The 25,515-nt window shown below is 39.6% G+C and overlaps 1 protein-coding gene across 1 annotated transcript in view; it reads left to right on the top strand.

Moving 5' to 3' along the window:
- The window catches only part of PCCA (propionyl CoA carboxylase, alpha polypeptide), a 363,293-nt gene that overhangs the window by 83,924 nt on the left and 253,854 nt on the right, over nucleotides 1-25,515 (top strand). The window contains exon 7 of the mRNA XM_010831489.1: nucleotides 14,894-15,025. Coding sequence (XP_010829791.1) covers nucleotides 14,894-15,025 — 132 coding nt within the window. The remainder of the gene's footprint in view (nucleotides 1-14,893; nucleotides 15,026-25,515) is intronic.

Genomic DNA, 25,515 nt, shown 5'->3' with positions numbered 1-25,515 from the left:
TTGTAAGGCTTAAGAGAAGGAGAGGAGACCTTTGGTTGTGTGATTCTCTAGATGTATCGTGATTCTCTAGAGACCATAGAACCTTTTACAGACCAGTGAGTGGGTTGTTCTCTTGAATACGTAAATGTTTGTTTTCCCATGCTGCTTTTTCAAATCCTAAAAATCCAAATTGTCTTTTTTTCCTTCAAATGGTATGCATTTCGTGAAGTCTTCCTTGATTCCCTGGCTAGACTGTTGACCGCGCCTGATGTCTCCTTACATGTTTAGTGCCTCTGCTATAGTCTCTACCATCTGCTGTTTTTAATGTTTGGGATGTATAGTTTGTTCTACTAGACTACCAGACAAGTCCGAACTGGCATGCTTTGGAGAGTGAAAGGAGGTGCTAGTCCTGTGGGTGCTGGGGTGATAGGTGTGTCCTGGAACTGTGTCAGGAGGCGTATGACCCTCCCCAGTAGTCAGCACGTGCCACCTGAACCCAGGGTGTGAGGAAGCAGCAGAGTTGCAGATAAAAAACGCTGGTTTGGGTCTTATCTTGTTTCTGCCACTTCACCTATTTAGGCATGGTGGATATTTGGTTGTATCCCTCAGATCCCAATTTTACTGACATATTAAGTGGAGATGACTAGTTATTTCCTGCTGGTTTCTTAGCCCTGTTTTTTTTTTTTTTTTTTGAGGAAAATGATTAAAGAATACAGTTTGGAAAAGATAACACACCCCAGTATATATAGCAGCACTTTTTACAGTAGCCATGATATGGAAGCATCCTAAGTGTCCATTAACAGGTGAATAAATATGGAAGATGTGGTATATATGTTCAGTAGAACACCACTTAGCCTTAATGCAGTTTTGTTGTTTGCAACAGCATGGGTGGATGTTATGCTTAGTGAAATAAGTCAGAGAGAGACAAATACTATAATTAGATATTACCGCTTTTATGTGGGATGTAAAAAATAAACTAGTGAATATAAAAAGATGGAGACAGACTCACAGATATATAGAGAACAAACTAGTGGGAGAGGAAATGGGAGAGGGACAAAGGAGGGGGTAGGGGGTTAAGAGGTGCAAACTACTGCGTGTAAAATACATGAACTAAAAGCGTATATTGTGCAGTGTAGGAAATACAGCCATTATTTTATAATGACTATAAATGAATTATAATCTATGAACATGTGGTCGCTCTTGTGTGCACCGGAAACTACTACAATGTGAATCGACTACACCTCAGTGAAAAAAACTATGGAATGTTAGAGTAAGGTATTTTATTTCATATGTGTAATTCCAGAATAAATTGAAGACTTCCTAACTTTGTAAACCAGCTGGAACCTGATGTGACTGAAATGTTTATCTATAAAATGGTTTGTAGAGTAAAGTGAGCCTTACTACAGTGGTTTCCTAGACAGTGCAAAATCAGGAAGTAAAGAAATACTTGGCATTGTTATTGTTGCCCCACGGGCATGGCCGCGGTCCTAGTGTGATTAGATTGACTAGTTTTCTGTGAGTATGGTTTCCTGTGCTCATGTATGGACGTGAGAGTTGGACTGTGAAGAAGGCTGAGCGCCGAAGAATTGACGCTTTTGCACTGTGGTGTTGGAGAAGACTCTTGAGAGTCCCTTGGACTGCAAGGAGATCCAACCAGTCCATTCTGAAGGAGATCAGCCCTGGGATTTCTTTGGAAGGAATGATGCTAAAGCTGAAACTCCAGTACTTTGGCCACCTCATGCGAAGAGTTGACTCATTGGAAAAGACTGATGCTGGGAGGGATTGGGGGCAGGAGGAGAAGGGGACGCCAGAGGATGAGATGGCTGGATGGCATCACTGACTCGATGGACGTGAGTCTGAGTGAACTCCGGGAGTTGGTGATGGACAGGGAGGCCTGGGTGCTGCGATTCATGGGGTCGCAAAGAGTCGGACATGACTGAGCAACTGATCTGATCTGATTGTTATTGTTAATATTAGTGCATTCCTCGTTCTTTTACTCTCTTCAAACTTTAAAAAATTATTTCCTACCTAAATTTATTTCTACTTGGGTCATTCCGCTACATCTTATTGTCACTATCTCTTCATTGTATCCTTGTTAATAACCAGAATAAAGGGTGAAGTAACAGGTTGGCCACTCAGACTAATGCTGAGTAGGGTGAGGAATTACTTAGTTACTCTAGGCAATTAACTGAACATCATGATCTCTGCTTTTTTTTTTTTACATTCCATTCATTATTTGAAATAAGCTTTCTAATGTAGGCTGTACTAGAGCACAGCAATTAAATCTGCTAACAAGACAATCCTCACTGTAGGTAGAGCATGCTTTATTCAAACCATATGACTCTTGTTTCCATCCAGCGGTGGTATTGAAAACTTGATGTGTTCCAGAAAGCAGTAAATTTAGTACAGTATGTGGAAGGACTTCTAGTTGTAGCAAATTTTAAAAGAAATTCGAGTTTTCAAAAGAGAGTACATAATTCAGATAATGTGCCAGACTAATTGAAAAAGTTTAAAAATTAAAGTTAATATCTAATGTTTGGATTAAACACAAAATCTCTAGCCTTTCACAAGTTTTACCAGCTTACTACTAACAGTAAATGTTAATGGCTTGTGAGGAATGAACAGGAAGGTGAGCCAGGAGGCATCTACATTAACATTCCCTTATGCTAATTGAAGTATTATTAAATCTTACTTTTTTTTTAAAGACTTAAACTGTAAAATTGCTCATCTAATTCCATAGTTGTTATAAGGTATATTCCAGAATTGAACTGGAAAAATTAGTTTTCAATCCAAAGTACCAATCAATTTTAGTATTCATGAAACAATAAAAAATAATTTGATCAGGGAAAAATGAAAGCAACTCATTTTTAATTTTCAGATTGTTGAGCTATAAAAGTATTTCGTGTGACGTGCAAAAGAAGGAAATTACATTTCATAACGAAATAATTCCTATGACCAGGAGAACCTTAGCAGTACACAACCATATTTAATTATAAAGCTTCCGTGCTGGGATTCATGGGGTCGCAAAGAGTCGGACGCGACTGAGCGACTGAGCGACAGAACTGAACTGAATCCTCTTAAAAAATACATCTAGAAGAAATACTTTAACATTTGTGTCTGCATCTTTTTTTAAAAAAATTTATTTTACAATAACATTTATTAGAAATATTGGAGCACAGACATATTCCTACAGGTAGTCCTGTTAAATAGTAATTAAACTCTATATAATCATTGTATTTAAAATAGAATTTCTTATGGGTTTTAGACAACTGGGACTTCAAATCATGAGTGTCATAGTTTGTTCAATCCAGTACTTAATGATTAAGAGTTCAAGGTTTTACATTAATAATTTTATATGAACAAATTTAAATTTTTATATATTCAAATGTTATTTTATTTATTTAAATTATTTATTTACATATTTCAAACATCACGTAAGAAGATCAGTCTCTATGAAAATTCAACAAGAAGTTCACAATTGTGCCTGCATCTTTAATTAAGGCATTATTACTGTTGTTGTATTACAAAGCAAAAATAAGCTTAACTTCTGGAAAATGCCAGGTAGCTAAATGCTAACAGTTTCATCCAAGCAAATTTAATGTCATGAATTGATCATCAACATTTTCCTAATATTAAAAAGATATATATTCTAATATTAAAACCGGAGTTTCTTGAAAGAAAGAAGGCTAAATTTATCTCAAAGATCGACTTTTTAGTTAATTCTAATTTTCTGTGTTTACTGCTAAAGAAGTTACTGAATTCATTTTCTCTGGGTGTCTTCTCTTTCGCTTTTCTTTGATTCTGACCAGAGCAACCAGTCTGAGATTTTACATGATAAAGGAAGTCTGTGAAACTAATCCTAGAAACCTCTTTTCTGTTTTCTCACATAACACCTCCAGGCACCAAAAAGACGGAATACTTCATCTGCATTCTTAAACATTGGGAATTTAGAATGCTTCTTTCATCTGAAAGTGTTACTGCATTTACATTTCCTCGAAGATTAAAAAAAAAAAAGGTTAACAGCCCACTCAGGTTTCTGTTAACTCATCTCTTCTTAGTGTCCTGATCTGCACACAGAGAGTGTAGAATGTGGAAGCTACTACACAGCCTCTCCTTAACAATCATGGAGACTCTGGAAATAGTTATCAGTGCTGATTACCGGGAAATAAAAATAAGAAATCAGATGTGCACAAAAGCATGGCAGACACTAACAGACTTCACTCTTAGTCTTTTAAAATGAAAGGAACACTTCCATAATTAATAGCAGGCGGATTCTTTACCGGCTGATTCACAAGGGAAGCCCAAGAATACTGGAGTGGGTAGCCTATCCCTTCTGCAGGGGATCTTCCCAACCCAGGTGGATTCTTTTACCAACTGAGCTATCAGGGAAGCCCAGTACAGAATATAGAAACCTGAATTTCTAAAAGTGGAATGTTTTCCACCTGAGCTTAAAAAGTTTACCCACCCAAACACAAAGATATTTAGATATTTTTAGTTTGTTTATTTAAATGATTTCTATTAAATTAGTACTGAAAACCTCTTCTTTGCCCTAAGAACCTTTGTCAGAAACCCACATCATTTAGTAAAAGGCACTTAACAGTTTTTTGAGTTGACAATAGCTGAAGAATAGAAATGGAAACCATCCCACTCACTGTCAAATATTAGAAATAGAAATTGTCCTATTGCTGTTTTGTCTACTTCCTATGCATGAAAAGCAAGGTTTTATATTCCTTAACTAGAAAACCTGACTTCTGCCAATTGTTACAGTGTGAAAAGTTACCACTATTCTATTTCCCTAACTAAATATTGTACATGGCTATGATCTGGAAGTAATAACATCACTTGAGTGCATTGGGCCAAGTATACACTTAATACAAAATATACATTAGACTGAATGAAATCCGGATACTGGTCATATCACAAGAGAAGGACACAGTTTCCTTTGGTTAAACCAAGTCATAGTGTATACAGTGTACCCTCAGTTAAATGCAGCTTGTAAGCACGTCAGTAGATTTCAGGTGATCTTGCAGTTAGCATCCCAAACAAATTGAAGAACTTTGCTGGTTTATAAGTTTATGTTGAGAATTTTAAAAAGCCTTTTCTTCCCCTTCCACTATCCACCCCCAGCAACAGTCAAGTTCCTTAATATTCTTATCCTAATGAATCACTGTAAATTGGGTTCTTAATTTGCAGTGAACAGACTAGCGCTTGAAGAAAACGACTCCTACAAACGTAGGGGGTGGGGGCTGATGGAACCTTCTTCCGTGTGGTTCTGCACCTCTCTCATGGACGCCCTGCAGTCAGTGTGGAGGAAAGCGAATTAGGGTTTGTATCCTGATCTTCTCGAGTGTGCGCACTGTACAGCCTGGGACTCCCAGTAAATGCTCATGCACACCTTGGACCCAATACTGGGGGTGAAGACCCGGCCGACTGGTGTTTACCCATGACCGTGAACACTACGCTATGAATGTTTTTCCCATCTCTGTGTTCACATGTTCTCCTTTTTATTTCTAATTATTGTTTTGAAAAGTACCCTGAGGGTAGGTTCAAAGCCAACTACCCAGACAGGTTTCAACACTGATGTCATGATCTGAGAGGAGAACCCTTCCATCTTCTACACAGTAACTTGTTAGAGCCCAAGTGCCAACTTGGCTGAAATTCCTTCTTGGTACTGAATTGAGGTCTTTGGTTTTAACTTAAAAAGCTGAGTAACATTGCATCAAAATACCAGAAGTGGTCTCATTGGAAGCAAAAACTAAATAAATCAGTTTGTAGGTTGCATGTGTGACATTTGCAATATAGTATAATATACTGTGATCCAGTGTTAGTTGCTCAGTCATGTCTGACCTTTTTTGACCCTGTGAACTGTAGCCTGCCAGACTCCTCTGTCCGTGGGATTTCCCAGGCAAGAATACTGGAGTGGGTTGCTGTTTCCTTCTCCAGGGGATCTTCCCGACCCAGGGATAGAACCCGTGTTTCCTGCATTGCAGGCAGATTCTTTACCATCTGAGACACCAGGGAAGCCCCACTGTGACCAAGAATGTAATGGAACGCAGCTTCTGGCACCTGATCCACAGCGAGCAGGGTTTGCCATCGGCAGTGAAGCAGAGGCAGTGAAAGAGAGGGGAGGACGGCTGGAGGACGGGTTCTCCCCAAGGGGTTCTGGTTTCATCCCAGATGGGACAGCAGTTCGGTCCTCCTCCACTGACGGACCAGTGTTCCACTGCTCAGAGAAAGCAGTCCAAGCTCATCTGTGACTTTAGCGGTGCTCATGGCCACAGGAAGGTCTTTTTTTTCTTTGCAAAGAACTAGTCAGACGGAATTCCAAATCAACCCTCCCTCCTGTCTTCTTGTGAGCTCTTCCCGGACCTCATCCATACAGCACGATCTGTGTATTCTGGAAGCAGCGATGCTGCCAAGGCTGGATGCTGTCCGTGTCATCCCGCAAAGGTGATGCTTCTCTACTTCATCACTGTTACTTTTTACCTAGAGTGGCAGCAGTTGCTGACAGTTCATCAGGCTTCAGTTTGTACAAAATAACCATGTACTGAAGCCTTCCAGCCAGACATGAGAATGCCCCTTCCTTCCCTGCCTTTCTCTCCTTCCTTTCTTTATTCTTTTTCTTCCTTTACTTCCCTCCTTTTCTCCCTCCCTCCCTCTCTTTTTCTTCCTCTCTCTGTCTCTTTCTTTCTTTTTCTTCCTTCCTTTTTCTCTACCTCCTTCCCTCCCCCTACCTTTTTTAAAAGCCAAAAACAGGTCCCTGAAGAGGTTAGCAAGCTTGTCTGAGCAACACCTCACTTCCTGGTCCCAGTGTTGGTTTTACTCCTATAAGCTGGTGGCTACTCTGAACACATTCTCAAAATTTTTATTTTGGAAATAAAAGGCAGATACAGAAGAAAACTACACAGAACACACGTGGGCTTGCTTAAGGCGAATAATCATGTAACCATTTTATAGGTTCGGATGTCAGACATCAGCCCCAATAGTAGAGTGCCTGTCTACATGACCCATCCCAATCCCAACCTCCAGTCTCTCCCTGTACGTACAAACTGCTTTGACGTTTACAGTAATCCTTTTCTGGCATTATAAAACAATCGTATTGTCCAAGTGTGCCTCCCTGGACCTTGTGATCTGTCTTGCCCATTTATTTTCAATTTTGATATGTCTTCTAAGTTTCTCTCAAGCCATAGCTTCTCCTTGCATACATTTCTCTTCCTTTATAGTTTATCTGTTGAATAAACCTTGGGCTTTTTGACCCATAAAGTGTCTCTCAGTCTTGATTTAGCTGATGGGATAATCATGGCATGTAATCATGGCACCCTTCAGTGTTTCCTGCAGGCGGGTCCCATCCCTGAATCCAGGTTGCCAGACTTAAGTTTCAGTTCCTTTAACCAAGACTGTAGGAGGCACAAGTCTTGTTAGTGGCTTTTAAGGTCTAAGCAGCCTTTGATGCTTACTGTTCCTTCATTAGATTGCAAAAATGGTGATATTTTAATTCTAACATCTTTTGCATTATTTAATTGGAGTATCTTTATAAAGAAGCTCTTCCCCTCATTGTTTGGTTTCCTAGTGGTGGAATTCATATAGAAAGAGCAAGATAGTGTATAATTCTTTACCCTTGTTTGTAGTTTTTGAGGTAGTAAGTTGGTTCCTTACTCGGTTAACTTCCTTCAAAGTTAACCAGGTCTTTGTAAAAGTATCACTATGAAGTCATAGATTGAGACATGTTCTGTAGGTTTAAGTCTGCTGAAATTACTAGTGAAGCTCCAGTTGCCACTGTTTGGCTGGAGGGTGCCTGAGTTGGCTCCTGATCTTCTTGACTTGACTCTCATAACCTTTTATAGCTTCTCTGCCCTGATAAGATATTGTAGGCTCAAGTACTGTATTTCTTGCTCCAGGCCTTTAATCAGGTGACCTTTTTAGATGCGTTGGTTTCTTTTAATGGTATTTGGAGCAATGGCACTCCACTCCAGTACTCCTGCCTGGAAAATCCCATGGATGGAGGAGCCTGGTGGGCTGCAGTCCATGGGGTCTCTGAGGGTCGGCCACGACTGAGCGCCTTCACTTTCACTTTTCACTTTCATGCATTGGAGAAGGAAATGGCAACCCAGTCCAGTGTTCTTGCCTGGAGAACCCCAGGGACGGGGGAGCCTGGTGGGCTGCCGTCTATGGGGTCGCACAGAGTTGGACACGACTGAAGTGACTTAGCAGCAGCAGCAGCAGCAGCAGCAGAGGGTAAAGCGTCTGCCTGCAATGCGGGAGACCCGGGTTCGATCCCTGGGTCGGGAGGATACCCTGGAGAAGGAAATGGCAACCCACGCCAGTACTCTTGCCTGAAAAACTCCACGGACTGTCGCCTGAGAAGCCTGGTAGCCGACAGTCCATGGAGTCACAAAGAGTCGGACGCGACTGAGTGACTTCGCTTCACTTTCACTTTCACCTTGTGTGGCAGGCATGATCATCGCTGCTAATAGTTGTTGTTTCTAGGCTTTTTTAATTTATAGGCAAAGCAAATAAAATGTGTATTCCTAGAATTTTAGCATGTTTCATGTTACACATGTTTATTACATATACTTTATGTTATATTAACTGTTATAGTAAAAGAATATATGACATCAATATAGTTAATATGTGTGTATTTAGATATAATGCTGACCTCAACCCCAAGTAGGGTATATATAACACAAATTTAATATCTAATATAGATATAATAAATATCTACATCAATGAAATATGGAACAGTTTTGTAATAGGTGGTGATATCAAACTATAATTAAATATAGCCTGTATTTTATGTGAGATAGGAATACGAACTGTGATTGTAGTAATACTAGGTTGGTCAAAAAGTTCATCTGGGCTTTTCCATACGATGTTACAGGAAAACTTGAATGAACTTTTTGGCCGAACCAATACTTTCAACTAAAATTCATGATTATAGAACTTTTACTTAACCTCGTCTTTGTTAACTTGTATCTTTATCCTTCCATAGTTAGAATTCTGACTTTCATGGATAGAAGAAATGATATAATTAAAATACCTCCTAATTATTTGTCAGTAGTACACACACAGCAAAGGATAACAATTATAATACCAATATAAAAATTTACTGAAAAATTTAAAAAGTTTTACACATCTCCCTATTCTCCTACACTTCCAAAAATAGTTCCACTGTATTTATAATGCCAGAAAATCCAACTATTGCACTTGCTATATTCATGTTCTCTTCTTAGCCTTCATTTAGGTTTGGTTCAGCGAGTAACTGCAGAGTTAGTCTCCAGGTTAGTCTCTCTGTAGCTGTTTTGGTTTCCTGAAGCTCATTCTCTAGTATGGGCAAACTGTTTCTGTGAAGAGCCAGATAGCAAGTGTTTTGGGCTTTGTATGCCGTGTGATCTGTCGCAAGTTCTTAATCTTATGGTGGGAGTGAGAGAGCGGCCATGCAGCGTGTAAGCTAGAGCGTGACTCTCCTCCAGTAAAACTGTCTTTCCGTTTCATGTAATTTTCACATGTCATGATATAGCACTCCTAAACTTCTTTCCCAAACAATTAGAAATGTAAACAATGTGAAATTGTCCTTAGATTGTGGGCCGGTTGGGAACAGGTCGTAGGCCAGGTTTGGCCCACAGACCAGTGCGCAAACCCTTGTTCTGTTGGATTCCTCAGAAGGCCCTGAGTTCTTGCTTGTTGTTACATTTTTCTCTGCCCTTTATACTTGGCGGTCAGTTGTGTTGGATTTAAAATCCTTGGCTCATCCTTTCTTTTCTTGAATGTCTTATTCAGTGGAGTACATTATTATATTTTGGCATGATTTATTGCTGTCAAATCTGGTGATAATTTAAACTTCTCTTTTGAACAGGTTACTTTTTTTCCTTTTTAAGTGGTCTTGCTGGAATGTATCATGGTACAGTTTGCTCTGGGTCGAATTTTTCAAGTAGGCTGTGATGTGTTTAATAGTTAACTTTCAATTTTAAGAAAATTTGCTTGAGTTTTGGGTTTTAGTATTTTTTCTTAGTTTCTTTTTTCCCCCAAAGACTCCTCTTATTCATATGTTGGATGGTCTCTGTTTATTTTTGATATTTGTCCTTTTATCTTGAATCTTAAATTTTTTTTTTTTTTAAGTTTCTTCCTTTGACTTCCTGTCTCTTGTAAGGCATTATTTGTTTTCTTTATTCACTCTAATTTTCCTCTAGTTTAGTCTTGATTTCCAAAATTATTTTCTTTTGCCTTTCTAATTCTGTCTTTAGGTCTGTCACCTCATTTCTGAGCATTTCTGATTCTAATTTATGTTATTTCATGTTTTCTTATTTTAAAATGTCTTTCGGTTTGTCTTGAAATGATAGGTGACACTGATCTGCTGTGTTACCATGTCTTTCTCATGCTTTTTTCCTCCATGGATGTTGTTCTAGTTCTTGTTTTTTTCTCATGAAAACTATGTATGGGATTTTACCTAGACACTTTTATTTTGCTTAGTTTTATGTGTGAAATTAGTTTTCCCATATATTGCTTTTAAGAGAGCTATATGGTTTTTAAAATGGGTGATACATGCTTAAGAAGTTCAAATATTTGACAGGGATAGCAGGAAAAGATTTATTCTGAGGTCATGAGAAGATGAATTAATCTTGTAATTTCTTTTATTCTTTTTGATGCTCATATTGTTATCCACACATTCAGTGGGTAGCCGTTTTTATATAATACGTGCTTTTGAGATAACTATGTTAATTTTTTGAAAGCTTTCTCACTGACTCAGTTTTTTTAATCTCATGTGCTAACTTCTCTGCCCAGTCAGAGAAGGCCCAGAAACTGGCCTTTTCTACGAGAAATTCGTTTTTCTTTTATTAGGAATAAAAATTAAAATCCAGAATCTAGGTACTTTAGGCAATTTGGCAGTTTTTTCATAGCTATGTCTCCTGTCTGTCTGACCCTGTTTTTACAGTTTATCCAAGTAGTAATTCTTTATGAGTCTAAACTGTATACATGAAAAAAAGAATCTGAATTCATAGTATTGCAATTTACTGTCATGGAATTTCTAAGAATGAATTATATATCATACATTCTAATTTTTACAGATGATTATTGCTGTCCTGCATTCGTAACATAAAGCCTATTGTAAATTAAATCTGTTTCCTTAACATATTGCTCAGACTCAACCCTTTTCCCCATTTTTTATCAAAATACAACCAGAACCATGAAATCACAGAATTTAGAAGATGAAAACAATGTTTTGTTTTTTTGCCATTAGGAGCAGTGGTTTCAGCTTTTTGTAATTTTTTAACGTATTACTATAATGATGTGATGATGATGAAAAAAAATCCCTCTTTTTCATGACCATTATACATTTACCTGTATTTAGGTATTATATTTGTCATTCATGGTAAATTTAAATGGTCCTTGAAAAGCCTAGTTTGAGAAGTAAATTTTATTGCTTTGTCATGTCAAACAGGTTTGCCGGTGATTAAGGAAAACGAATAAGAAAAGATACAGGGTTAACAGTGGAGTATTGAAAGCTTATTAGTGCATAAATTTTGGCCTTAAGTTCTAAATCACACAAAGGACTCTGGTCAAAAACCTAGGACTTCTGAAACATGCTTTGCCACTTTGCCATTACCATACATCTTAGCCTTGCTTTTTTGGTCAAAGAATGATGGGGGTCAGGAGCTATGATACTGCTGTCTCAATTTGCCATAATTACATTTAAAGGCTAACCCAGGGAGTACTATCAAAACATAAGAAGATAAAAAGGAAGTTAGTCCCTTGAAACATCTGTTTGAGTAGTTACTCAGCGTGCCACTGGCTTTTTTTCTTTGTGTTGAACGGCAGTAAGAATAGTCACTAAAATGCTTGATGTGCATGTTCTTTCTTGGTAATTTTGCATTTTGGGGTGAGTAATTTTCCTCAAATTAGAATGCACGAAAAAAGCCTAGTTAGTCAGTGGTTCCTGGCCGTTGTTAATCAGAAGTTTTACTGTATAATCGTAATGTATTTTGGATGTTCTCATTTTATGTCATTTCTTCAGCTCTTTGTGTGGGTATTCTGATTACTTGATTACATCTGCCTGGCACAGTGGTATTTAAAACAATTTATAATAAAAATTCCTCCATCTTGGCAAGTCAAATGAGAATATGGAAAGACAATTGACAGTTGAAACACGATCGTTTCCTCTTGAGTTAGCGTTTATTGGGTGAGATAAAGAGAAGTGAGCATGACTGTTGCTCTAGTGCAAAGCGACTAGTTGATCCTTCCAGAGACACAAGAGTTTGTGGGGTGCAGTCCTACCATCACTTCCCCTCTAGCAGAGCGGTTCAGTTTTCTATGTGCTGTACGTTTTGGGGGTTTCACATATGATTTTCTTGCATAAGAAAATGAGTTTCTGTTAAAACTGCATAAAAGCATTCGATGGAGATGTACTTCATGAGCACCAGTTATGGCTGAGGAGATTTCCCATCTGGCATTCAGCTGTAGTGACACCGGGCTTCTCTGGTGGTTCAGATGGTAAAGAATCTGCCTGCAATGCAGGAGACTCGGGTACGATCCCTGGTTCGGGAAGATCCCCTGGAGAAGGAAATGGCAACCCACTCCAGCATTCTTGCCTGGAAAATCCCAGGGACAGAAGAGCCTGGCGGGCTACAGTCTACGGGATCGCAAAGAGTCAGACACGACTGAGTGACAGTTTCGTGGCGACACTAGTGACTGCGGGTGTTTGCATTCCTGTAATGCGCATGGGGTCCTGTGAACCTAGCTGTCTTCCTATTCTAGTGTTCTCTTTATCAGGACTTCTGGGTAAGAGGCAAGAACTAAGAGTTGTGGCACTCAGCTTCCTGTTTAACATTATTTTATTCAGTCCTTCCATCAAACTGGCAAGGTGGTTATTATCCTGTTATCCCCCTTGTCACACAAAAGAGGCTTTAAACTCAGAATCTTAAAAATTCCTCCTTCTTCTGTTTTGCTTTTGGGTCAGAGTGAGTGCCTGTATTTTGCTTTTGGGTCAGAGTGAGTGCCTGAGTTTAAAGGCATTGGCTTTTCTGTACATTTTATCTGAGTGACTTTATCTACAATCTTTAATTTCCTCCTGTTAGATGCCTTTAAACATCCAAATCTTAGCCTAGACATATAACCTTATACATCTTATAAGGCCTTATAACCTCCAGATGTCTCTGTTTATCTCCTGAACATAGGCACTTGAGTATCCCACACTTGACTGGCTCAGCCTTTGTAGAGTTGAAATTGTCATATCATCTCCCAAATATTTATCTCCTCATATATTCCCTTTGTTGATTCCCTGTTATCTTTGGATCTCCTGCTTTTAATGTTCAGTTGCTCAGTCATGTCCAACTCTCTGCGACCCCATGAACTGCAGCACACCAGGCTTCCCTGTCCTTTGCTATTATCTCCTAAAGTTTACTCAAACTCATGTCCATCGAGTCAGTGATGCCATCCAACCATCTCATCCTCTGTCATCCCCTTTTCCTCTTGCCCTCAGTCTTTCCCAGCATCAGGGTCTTTTACAGTGAGTCAGTTCTTTGCATCAGGTGGCCAAAGTGTTGGAGCTTCAGCTTCAGCATCAGTCCTTCCAATGAATATTCAGGGTTGATTTCCTTTAGAATTAACTGGTTTGATCTCCTTGCTGCCCAAGGGACTCTCCAGAGTCTTCTCTACCACCACAATTGCAAAGCATCAGTTTTTTGGTGCTCAGCTTTCTTTATGGTCCGGCTCTCACATCCACATAGGACTGTTGGGAAAACCATCACTTTGACTACACAGATCTTTGTTGGCAAAGTGATGTCTCTGCTTTTTAATATGATGTCTAGGTTTGTCATAGCTCTTCTTGCAAGGAGCAGACGTCTTTGGGGTGAATCCTCTTTGCCACGATGGCAGAGAGCAACCAAGCAACACACTGCAGCAGCTACTCTGGATGATATTCCCATCAGGAAAATGAAGCCAAGAGCCTTTTCAGGCTGCAGTGCCAGTAGATAGAATATGAGATGTTAATTATATGATTTATTCTTTATACTGACCGTGGCCAGAGATGGTGAGAGAATCAACAGTTAGGCACCTTATTCCAGTGATGCCCTGCTTGCAATCTGATTTTTGCTTTTTCATATCTAACCTCAATTCTCTACCCAGTGACCACATCCTTTACCTCAGCAAACCCCTTCTTTATTTCTCTAGACTGTGCTCTACAGTGGCACTAACTCCATCATACTCTGTTCTGTTCCTTATTAGTGTCCATGAGCTTTTTGTTTACTTTAATAACATTAACACAGAGAGATGGGCCTATTGCTGGGGAACTAAATGGGATTTTAGTAGCTTTTATTGAAACTGTTAACTCTACCTGGTAAATTGCTACTGTATTCTTTATTCAGTTCTTGTAGTCACAAGGATATTAAAATTCCATACTTTAATTTGTCTCTTTCTCTGAGGTACTGGTGATCTGTTTCATGTCCCCTTGAATTAATTGATATCCTGTGATTTTTGTCTAGGTTATCCCCTCCACTTAGCTCAAAGTCTGACAGAGAGTTGGTGTTCATTGAAAATGCACTGTTCTGTGGGTCATTGAGAATACAGAGATTTGTAAGACATTTGAGAGGTGAATTTACTGTTTAGATTAGGTGGCAGAGTACTAGATACAGCTCCAACACCATAGAATTTGCTTTTCCAAAGAATACTGTTAATATCACGTAGGAGTTCTTTTAATTATTTTTCTCTGACCTCACTTTGTTTCAGGTATCTTTGCACACTTACACTATATGAAATACTGTATCATGTATTGTAACATGTTGGCTCAAATGCTTGCTTTTAAGTTGTCTATGGCCTGTGAGTAACTAGTAAGTATACATACGGGTTTTCATTATGAAACTGTGACTCCATATCAAGCACTGTGATGTTTTTGTTACAGATTTCTACTTGCTTTTCTCCACAGGCAGCAGAAGATGTCATTTTCATTGGACCTGATACACATGCTATTCAAGCCATGGGTGACAAGATTGAAAGCAAATTATTAGCTAAGAAAGCAAAGGTTAACACAATCCCTGGCTTTGATGGAGTGGTCAAGGTGAGAAACTATTTAATCTTTCGAGTACATGTCCTGAGACCAAACATTTTGTCCAAAGTGTAAGATAAAATGCAGTTTTTGCTTTTTAAAATATTCATGTTGGATTAAAAAAAAATCCATGTTGTTTACACTTGGATTATTTTGAGTGGCACAAGTTAAAAAGAGGAAGAAGCCACTTAAGCATTGTATTTAATGAGTATTTGACTTTCATAGGAGAAAATTTGGTGATATAGAAATGTGCCGTTAGCTATATGGATTTCGTTAATTGGTGGTTTTTCTTTAATGTTTGAAACATGATGTTGCTGTGTCTTTCCGTTGAGCTCCTGTCCATATGCATAAAACATAAGTCATACACGTGTTTCTGGTGGAGAGTGGTATAGCTGTGTGTCACTGTAGATCCCAAGGACATCTCCTCAACAGCTTCTGCAGCAGCTTCTTCTAAGGAAGAACGGCAGAAGTCAGAGTGTATGTCTTCCCTCCCTCTCTACACTTCTCCCCACCATCAAGGAAAAATTAATTCATTTTTTTTCTCATGAGAAAGGAGTCTCTCTGTAGACTTTCACCTTGCGATTTGAATTAGTCTGCAAGACCTTTTCATCTCAGTGTTTTTTATTACCCTTTCTGAACTGGGCGATTCTTCATCATTGTGCTGGGTTATCTCACGCATAACAGGATTGTTGGCAAGCTGGGCCCCTGATTAGGAAGTATCCTCAACTTCTTGTCCATATTTACCTGTATTTACCTTAATACGTAATCATCCATTTTTTTTCTTCTTTCGTCTTACAATGAGTAGGATATTTCCCATCCTCCATAAAGCCAGATGTCCCAGATGTCAGCTGTATCGCCCTCACGGGTGGCAGTCTTCACTGATGGTGTTTTCTCTCTTCCATGTCTTAAAACTCTCCTTGTCTTTTAGCACCCTTCCATTATCACTGCTGTTAAACGAGCTCAGTCAGTCAGAAAGGTACTGACCCCTGAGCTTAGTGAGTAGCGCGTGGTGATAAAAGAGGCCGGTGGTCCCTCACACCACGGTGCTTCCAGTTTGTGGGGAGAGAAATTGTCTTCCTCCTCTTCTGAGAGCACGGGAACCTCTTGTCGCACCAGGGCTGCTGCCTTAGTTCTCCGTCCTTTCACAGCCTTAGAAGAATTGTCCTCACTTGCTGTCGTTTTCACACTTTACCCCTTAGCTGTGGTCTGCATCTTTTACAATATAAAACTGTCCTCAGTGACTGGTCTATAAAAAGTGTAAGTGGGACACGGATTTCCCCAGCTATTTTTCTGGGCACTTACACAACAACTTACACAATTTAATTTCAGAGATTAAAGATTAGGAGAACTTTATGTGCTAACATGTCATATCATACATATGTTACACTGTGTTTAGTTCAGTTCAGTTGCTCAGTCGTATCCGACTCTTTGTGACCCCATGGACTCCAGCACGCCAGGCCTGCCTGTCCATCACCAACTCCTGGAGTCTACTCAAACTCATGTCCATTGAGCCAGTGATGCCATCCAACCATCTCATCCTCTGTCGTCCCCGCCTCCTCCCACCCTCAATCTTTCCGAGCATCAGGGTCTTTTAAATGAGTCAGTTCTTTGCATCAGGTGGCCAAAGTAATGGAGTTTCAGCTACAGCATCAGTCCTTCCAATGAGTATTCAGGACTGAACTCCTTTAGGATGGACTGGTTGGATCTTCTTGCAGTCCAAGGGACTCTCAAGAGTCTTCTCCACCACTACAGTTCAAAAGCATCAATTCTTTGGTGCTCAGCTTTCTTTATAGTCCAACTGTCACATCCATACATGACTATTGGAAAAACCATAGCTTTGACTAGATGGACTTTTTTTTTTTTTTTTCCAAAACAAGTGAAGGATTTATATGAAATTCAAACTTCAGTAATGCTCACCATTTAGTATAATCTGATGCAATTTTCATACCACAAAGACAGTATGGGTAATAAAGCCAAAAATATCTACCCCTGGCCTATGACATACAACAATGCCCTTCTAAACTGTATTTTTATAGTATAATAAACTTCTAAACTATAATTTTATAGTTTTACCTATTCTTCCCCCCTTTTCTTCCATATTGGGCATGAAAGTTAAGTAGCTCAGTCATGCCCGACTCTTTGCGACCCGTGGATTATAGCCTACCAGGCTCCTCCCTCCACGGGATTCTCCAGGCAAGAATACTGGAGTGGGTTGCCATTTCCTTCTCCATAGATGGACTTTTTAATAAGCTGTCTAGGTTGGTCATAACTTTTCTTCCAAGGAGCACGTGTCTTTTAATTTCATGGCTGCAGTCACCATCTGCAGTGATTTTGGGGCCCCAAAAAAGATATCACCTTAGAACTGCATATCTAGTTGCTACTTAGACAAGTTGACCTGATGACATTGAGACACCATAAAAGTAACAAGTTGGAAGCCCACCTCATCCTCTTCTCTCTAGCCAGGGACTGCCATTTGGTGGCTCCATGAACACCTGTTTTTGTAAATAAAATTTTATTGCAACACAGCCATGCTTTTTCCTTTACACGTGTCTGTGACTGCTGTGCCATGACGATGGCCGAGTTGAGTAACTGTGTCAGAGATGCACAAAGCCTGGAATTTTTACTAGCTGGCCTATTCAGAAAAAAGTTTGCTGACTCTTACTATAAGCTTCTCATTTTTCATTCTTTCCTGCCTGAGAAAATGCCAGCATTTCACCAGCTAGAAACTCAGGAGTTCTTGATAAATATTGCTGAAGAGAATTACTTAAATATCTTTCTGATCTATTACCTTTTTTTTTTTTTTTGGTCCTCACGCTAACTCCAGGTTCCAACTAACATCATATAGACTGGATTACTTCACCAACCTTCTAAGTCCTCTCCTTGTAGCCAGTCTTGGTCCCGTTCACTTACTTTTTGACACTAAAACTTGAGTGATGTTTCACATATCCTGATTTGATCATATGCTTGTGCTTAGAAACTCTTCAATGATGACTGATTTAAATCCTTTGAATAGTTCTCCTGTGTTTGTCTCTTCAAACTGAAACTGTGTCAGCTTGCTCTTTGTATCGGATGAGCCAGTCTCCTGTGATATCGTTCAGATTTTTGAAACTTTTGTGCCTAGTTCTGACATGGGTGTATTGATTCTGCTTCAGTCTTTGCTCTTGATTGTCTTCTCCACATAGTTTCGGTCTTGGCTTAAACATAACATTTCTCACAGAGGCATTGCTTGACTGTATGTATTACGTTAGGTCCTCTACTATATATTTTCCCTGAATTACCCTAGTGGAGGTGATGGAATTCCAGTTGAGCTATCTCATATCCTAAAAGATGATGCTGTTCAAGTACTGGACTCTATCTGCCAGCAAATTTGGAAAACTCAGCAGTGGCCACAAAATTGGAAAAAGTTAGTTTTCATTCCAACCCCAAAGAAAGGCAATGCCAAAGAATGTTCAAACTGCCGTACAATTGCAATCATTTCCAATGCTAGCAAGATTATGGTCAGAATTCTTCAAGCTAGACTTTAGCAGTATGTGAACCAAGAACTTCCAGATGTACAAGCTGGATTTCAAAATGGCAGAGGAACCAGAGATCAAATTGCCAGTACCTGCTGGATCATAGAAAAACCATGGGAATTCCAGGAAGCCCTTTACTTCTGCTTCGTTGACTGTGCTAAAGCCTTTGACTGTGTGGATCACAGCAAACTATGGAAAATTCTTCAAGAGATGGGAATAACCGGTCACCTGACTTGTCTCCTGAGAAACTGTATGCAGGACAGGAAGCAACAGTTAGAACCAAACATGGAACAATGGACTGGTTCAAAATTGGGAAAGGAGTACGTCAAGGCTGTATGTTGTCTCTCTGCTTATTTAACTTATATGCAGAGTACATCATGCGAAATGCTGGACTGGATAAAGCACAGGATGGAATCAAGATTGCTGGGATAAATATCAGTAACCTCAGATATGCAGATGACACCACCCTTACGGCAGAAAGTGAAGAGGAACTAAAGAACCTCTTGATGAAGGTGAAAGAGGAGAGTGAAAAAGCTGGCCTAAAATGTAGTATTCAAAAGACTGAAATCATGGCATCTAGTCCCATCACCTCATGGCATATAGATGGGGAAAAAGTAGAAACAGTGCCAAATTTTATTTTCTTGGGCTCCAAAATCACTGTGCACAGCACAAAATGAAAAGATGTTTGCTCCTTGGAAGAAAAGCTGTGACCAACCTAGACAGCATATTAAAAAGCATAGACATGACTTTGCTGACAAAGGTCTGTCTAGTCAAAGCTATGGTTTTTCCAGTGGTCACGTATGGATGTGAGAGTTGGACCGTAAAGAAGGCTGAGTGCCAAAGGATTGATGCTTTCTAACAATGGTGCTAGAGAAGACCCTTAAGAGTCTCTTGGACAGCATGGAGATGAAACCAGTCCATCCTAAAGGACATCAGTCCTGAATATTCATTGGAAGGACTGATGCTGGAGCTGAAACACCAATACTTCGGCTGTCTGATGCTAAGAGCTAACTCAGTGGAAAAGAGCGAAGGTAGGAGGAGAAGGGGGCAACAGACAATCAGCTGGTTGAATGGCATCAGTGACTCAATGGACATGAGTTTGAGTGAACTCCAGGAGATAGTGGATAGGGCAGCCTGGGGTGAAAGACAGCTTCAGACAGTGGTGTTGCTAAGAGTTGGACACAGCTTAGTGACTGAACAACAACAATCCTATACTTCATTTATCGTGTTTAAAACTGTTTACTCATCTATTCAGTAGATATTTAACATAGTACATGCTGTTTTGTGTAACATTGTTTGAAGTGCCTGGATATAGTAGGGATCAAACTAGACCAAAACCACCAAACTATTCCTGCCCTCATATAACATATGCTATAGAAGGAGAAAAACAGTACACAAAAAATAAGAAACACAGGGCAGGGAATGGGGAAAGGGCATGCTCTAGGGTAGAGTTGACTCACAATTTTAACGAGGTTTTGCATGTCAGGTAAGGCCGTCACAGGGCGTGTCATGTGATAATCAGGGAGAAAAGCAAGGTTTACTGAGTAGAAACTGTTCACAAGTGCCAAAGTAATGAGGTTAAAGAGTACTTGATGTTGAACAAGCAGTATGGAATTACATGACTGGAGCGATCAAGGGAGAGAGAAGAGGTAACAGGGGTAAGATGTGTAGCAACAGCCTCGTTTTATAGCCCCTTTTGCCCATTGTAGAGGTGGGTTGAGTATCTACTTCCGGACAGTAAGCTGCTTGCTAACAAGGGTTGTGCTGTTTTTTACTGCATCGCTTGCACATGGTGCCTGGCACAGAGTGAGTGCTGACTAAGTATTTGTTGGATGAATAGTGTTCTAGGAGATACATTTTATACACATACCATTGTATATAAATTATCTGCCATTTAGTGCCTGTTTATTAGACACACTGAAAGAGGAGAACACCTAACTAGTAAAACCAAGAGAAACAGTAAAACAGACATTAGAATTGACCCGCATGTGCTGTCTCTCTAGATACTAAAATTGGCTGAAAAGACTATAAAATAAGTATGACTACTGTGTTAAAGAAATTTGGGGGAAATGTGGAGAAAATAGCTAAACATATAAAGAATTTCACCAGAGAATTTGAACCTACTAGGAAATTAAATAAATCTTCTATAAATGTAAATACTATATATGAAAATAAGAACTTTAGATATGCTTAATAGTAAGTGAAGCAGAATACAGGATTCATGTTGTAGCATGCATGAGTATTTCATCCCTGATTTTATGGATGAGTAATATTCCCTTGCATGACAATGCCACTGGGGTTTTTTTGTGGTTTTTTTTTGGCTTGTTTTTGTTGCTGTAAGAAATGTATTGGGTTATTGTTTCTGTAGGAAATGTGTTTGTAATTGGTTAGTGGACATTTGAATTATTTTTAGTTTTTGGTGATCGTGGATATTGTTGCTGTGAACATTTGTGTGCAGGTATATTGTTGAACATCTGTTTGAAGTTCTTCTGGATATATACTCAGGAGTAGAATTGCTGAGTCATAATGAACCTTCCAGGCATTTGCGCCTTTGTGTAATCCCCTCTTCTTCAGTTTGCCTCACCTCCTTCACTCAGAGACTATGGCAAAGGGTGATGGCGTGTCACTCCCGTAATTAATTACATTATATGGCAAAGGTGATGAAATATAATTGTGTAATTGTGTTTTATCCAAAAGACTCCTTTCTGGGAGACGAGAGAACAGATTGTAGGTGTTGGCTTGATGATGAAGGCAGCCATATTGAGGAAACCCACATGGCAGTGAATGGCAGACACCTTTTGAGGATCAAAGTGAAGGTGATCTCCATTCCGAGCCAGCAGAAAGGTGGGGCCATCAGTTCCCCAGTCACAAGGAAATAAATCCTGCCAGTCCCTTGGATGATGTTGAATTTGTCCCCATTTGAGCCTCTAAGTGAAAGTGCCATCTGGCCCATACCTTGATCGCAGCCTTGAAAGACCCCAGGAAGAGCATGGTAAGTGTTTTCTTGAGTAGGGGGTCAGCTTTTGGGTTTTAGTCCTTCCTTACATTCTCATCTGAGAGAGTCTGAATGTGTTAGTTACTCGGTCGTGTACTACTCTCTGTGACTCTGTGAATTGTAGTCCCTCAGACTCTTCTGTCCTTGGAATTCTCCAGGCAAGAATACTCAACTGGGTAACCTTCTCCAGGAGGTCTTCTTGACCCAGGAATTGAACCTGGGTATCCTTCATTGCAGGCAAATTCTTTACCATCTGAGCCACCAGGAAAGCCCAGCCTTTGGGTAGTGGTTTTCTGAACCTTGATCTATTCAGCCCTAATACTTCTGCCAGTATAATTGTATGTTTATATACATAAATAAATAAATATATATATATAGAGAGAGAACAAGAAATCTGGCCTTCTTGAGATATTCAGTTTGGGCTTGGAGTCCAAATTAATTTTGCTTTGATGAGTAACAGAGTCCTCAGGAGTTCAAGGAAGAGGTCATTAGGAGAGCATTTGATCTAAAAATTCTATTTGCATTCTTTCTTATGAGTCAATGAGTCTAGTGTCTCATAGGAGAAAGGAGAAGTGAAGTTGCTCGGGTGTGTCCAGCTCTTTGCGACCCCATGGACAGTAGCCTGTCAAGCTCCTCCGTCCAAGGGATTTTCCAGTCTAGAATATTGGAGTGGGTTGCCATTTCCTTCTCCAGAATGTTCCTTGAGTAAAGATTCAAAGCTGGTTACTGGCACATGGAAAATGTGACAAGTATTAGAGATACCTGTTATCTGAGTACTTTGTTGACACTCAGAGAGGGCATGTGTAACAATGGTGGGGTTAAGGTTGATAGTGTACCAGCAGTATCAGTAATTAGTAATTAGTGAAATTTCTCCTTTTGAGTTGATGGGTGAAATGGGTACTTGATTCACTTTTGAAACACTGTCTGTTACAGTTTTTTCCTTCATTTTCTTGGCTAATACCGAGCAATTGTTTACTGATTGTCACTTCTGGTTACAAAGTCTGCTGGTGTCTTTATCAGAAGACTATATTAATATCTGGAATGGGAGCATCTGATTTTATCTGTAAGGGCATTAGTTTATTCTGGGCCTTATTCTGCTTTTGTTTTGAGGCTCCTTTAAAATGTATAGTATGAAATTGAAGACCTGAAAATGTGGCTGTTTTCCATCCAGTTTTTATTCATGAAATTTCCCATTTCTGGTTTAAGGCTGCTCACAAAACATGAAGAGAGAGCTGGGGTTGCAAGTGCTTCAGGATCTCCCCTTGATTCCTGTCTAAGGGCATTAAAGAGGCCATCTCTGGTGTCTCCGAGGACTTTGCTCTCTCTGCCAGCAGAACTGCACTAGAGCCCAGCATAACTTCACAGGCAGATTTTGGTGGTAGTCTCCCAGAGACCTTGCCCATCATGTACGGTTTCTCTAAACCTCTGTTTCTATGTGGTTAGGGGTCTCAAGTCACTCTCAGGGTCGTCTTCTTCTCCCCGTTAATCCACTATTTGCTACCTGAGGCTCTTGCTAGCAGTATGAACCAGGTGATATAAACTTGGGTACCTTAGATTATATGCTCCTAGAGTACTCTGTTTCTCTATAAACTTCTATTTTGTGGAGGCTTTGGGAAATCTTTGATACTGCCTCTCAGTTCAGAATGAGATCGAGGTTTACTTCAGCCATAGGGACTTGCCCTCATTTGACAGGTTTCTGGTCAGCCAGGAGAAAAGGGGAACAAGTCAGGGGAAGGAAGAACAGGGCAGGGGAGAGCGGAGGGACATAGAATAGAGAAACAGGAAGAGCAGGATAAAGACCAGTGGGTTTGAGAGAGTTGTAAGTTTTTTGTGTTTTTCATTTGGCTTTTTCTGTGCCTTTGCTGTTCTCTATGAACCTTGTCTTCCCTGTGAATTTCATAAGGAAACAGATTTGGCATTTGAATTTCTTCTGGAAGCTTCTTCATGTTGATTTAAAAAATGCAAAAACTCTAGATGTTTGAGAGTTTGCCCCCCTGTTTTTCCCTAAGGGGCATCTCAAATGAACCACTGATACCAAAAGCTTTTGAAAGAATCTATTGTAATTCTAAATTATGCTTGGTGAAATCATGCCATGTAGAAAGATAAGAACCAGAGTTTGAGTTACAGATTTTATTTGTTTGAGGAGAAGTACAGTACTCACAGCACAGGCAGCCTGAGGCAAACCTTCTGTGAACATCTTATACTGGCTCATCAAATTGTGGTTGGCCATCTCGAATCAGAGACCTGGCTGTGTGCAGGGCCTTGGTGGTTGAGCATTTGGAAGGGAGATCTACCAGCCCCAGACTCCCAGGGACAAAAAACAGAGGAACGTCCTCAAGATTTTCATATGGGTTTCAATGCAGATTTTATCCTGTTTGAACACCCTTGAAACCTTCTGAACTCACTGGCTCCTGGAGCCTGCATGAAGGTGAATTTCTAGGTCCCATGATCATATGCTTCCCAGTGAACTTGGTCTTATGGAGTTTGAACAACAAAAAAAATGTTGATTCTTTTGGAGCTCTCCCCTATGTGAAAGTTTTCTTCATATTGTGGTTGGGGAGATCCCTGGGATGGCCCCCCACTTCAAAAACTGCAGTTTTTGAAGCTAGGATCTGGAACTGTGACTTTTAGCAGGCCTTGAACTGATCCCAGTGAAACCTCCAGAATTGCCTCAAAATGCTAGTGCCCTTTACTGTAGTAGGTGCTATTAATCATAAGCTTGGTTTTGCTTCATCAACGGGTGTTCTTGGTTTTCTTTTCAGGGAGGTGTCATTCGACAAACTGTATATGAATTTCCAACCTCTGTTCATTTGAAAAATAGGGAAAAGTAGAAAGTTGAGGAAAAGAAATCCACTGTTTTTCACTATTGTCTCCTTGTATGCCTTAGGTGATTTTTAAGATCCTCTTAATACTCTTAAATAATGATGGATTTTCATTGCCTGTGTAAGTTTGACTGTGGTGTACAGTTCCCAACACCGCTTGTCTGAATGAATTTGTTAAGCTGCAGTCTGTAGGATATAGTTTTCAGATAAATATTTAAAAAATAATTTTATGGAATGCCTTTTTGTTTTTCAGATAAATTTTAATAGTAGTTTTATTTCTAGTTTGCTTTTAATTATTTCTGATATAAGAAGCAATACATTTTTTCTTTTAAATTTGATTATTTTAGAATCCCGTAGTAACTCCACTTTACTTCGAAACTGCACTACTTTTCACATTGTGTAGTTTAGATTTGTTAGGTAAGAGATTGTTTTTGATGGTGTCTATGCAGACAGAGAGTTGCTGATGCAGATAAAAAGTGTAAATTTTTGGAATACCTTGTAGTTTTAGCAGCTGCATTAAGCAGTACTCTTGCATTGGAAGACTGTATGTGCTAATTATAGATAATTCCATCTTTTTAAAATCCATTCTTTCTTCTCCCCATTGATCTGTGGTATTTTTAAGGCAGTTCTTTTTCTTGGCAACTATACTCTACCTTTTTCCCTTCCAAGTGCTTGAGTGGATTCATGTGGTTTCAGTTTGTTATATCTCTCTTTAAAACATTTGTTCCTTTTCTATTCAAATAATTGAATCTTATTTGGAGGTTCCATGGAGATGGTTTACCACATTCTTTTAAACCATTGTGTGTTGTACGTAAGGAGTCTTCTGGAATGATTTCCTTTTGTCTTGTTCTTGAGACTGGAAGAAGCACAAGCTGGAATCAAGATTGCTGGGAGAAATATCAATAACCTCAGATATGCAGATGACACCACCCTTATGGCAGAAAGTGAAGAGGAACTAAAGAGTCTCTTGATGAAAGTGAAAGAGGAGAGTGAAAAAGTTGGCTTAAAGCTCAACATTCAGAAAATGAAGATCATGGCATCCGGTCCCATCACTTCGTGGGAAATAAATGAGGAAACAGTGGAAACAGTGTCAGACTTTATTTTTCTGGGCTCCAAAATCACTGCAGATGGTGACTGTAACCACGAAATTAAAAGACGCTTACTCCTTGGAAG

The sequence above is a fragment of the Bison bison genome, unplaced genomic scaffold, assembly GCF_000754665.1.
Source record: "Bison bison bison isolate TAMUID 2011002044 unplaced genomic scaffold, Bison_UMD1.0 scf7180017864527, whole genome shotgun sequence".
NCBI classification, from domain to species: domain Eukaryota; kingdom Metazoa; phylum Chordata; class Mammalia; order Artiodactyla; family Bovidae; genus Bison; species Bison bison.
The sequence above is the reverse complement of the archived record's forward strand: the minus strand, read 5'-3'. Positions and strand labels throughout refer to the sequence as shown.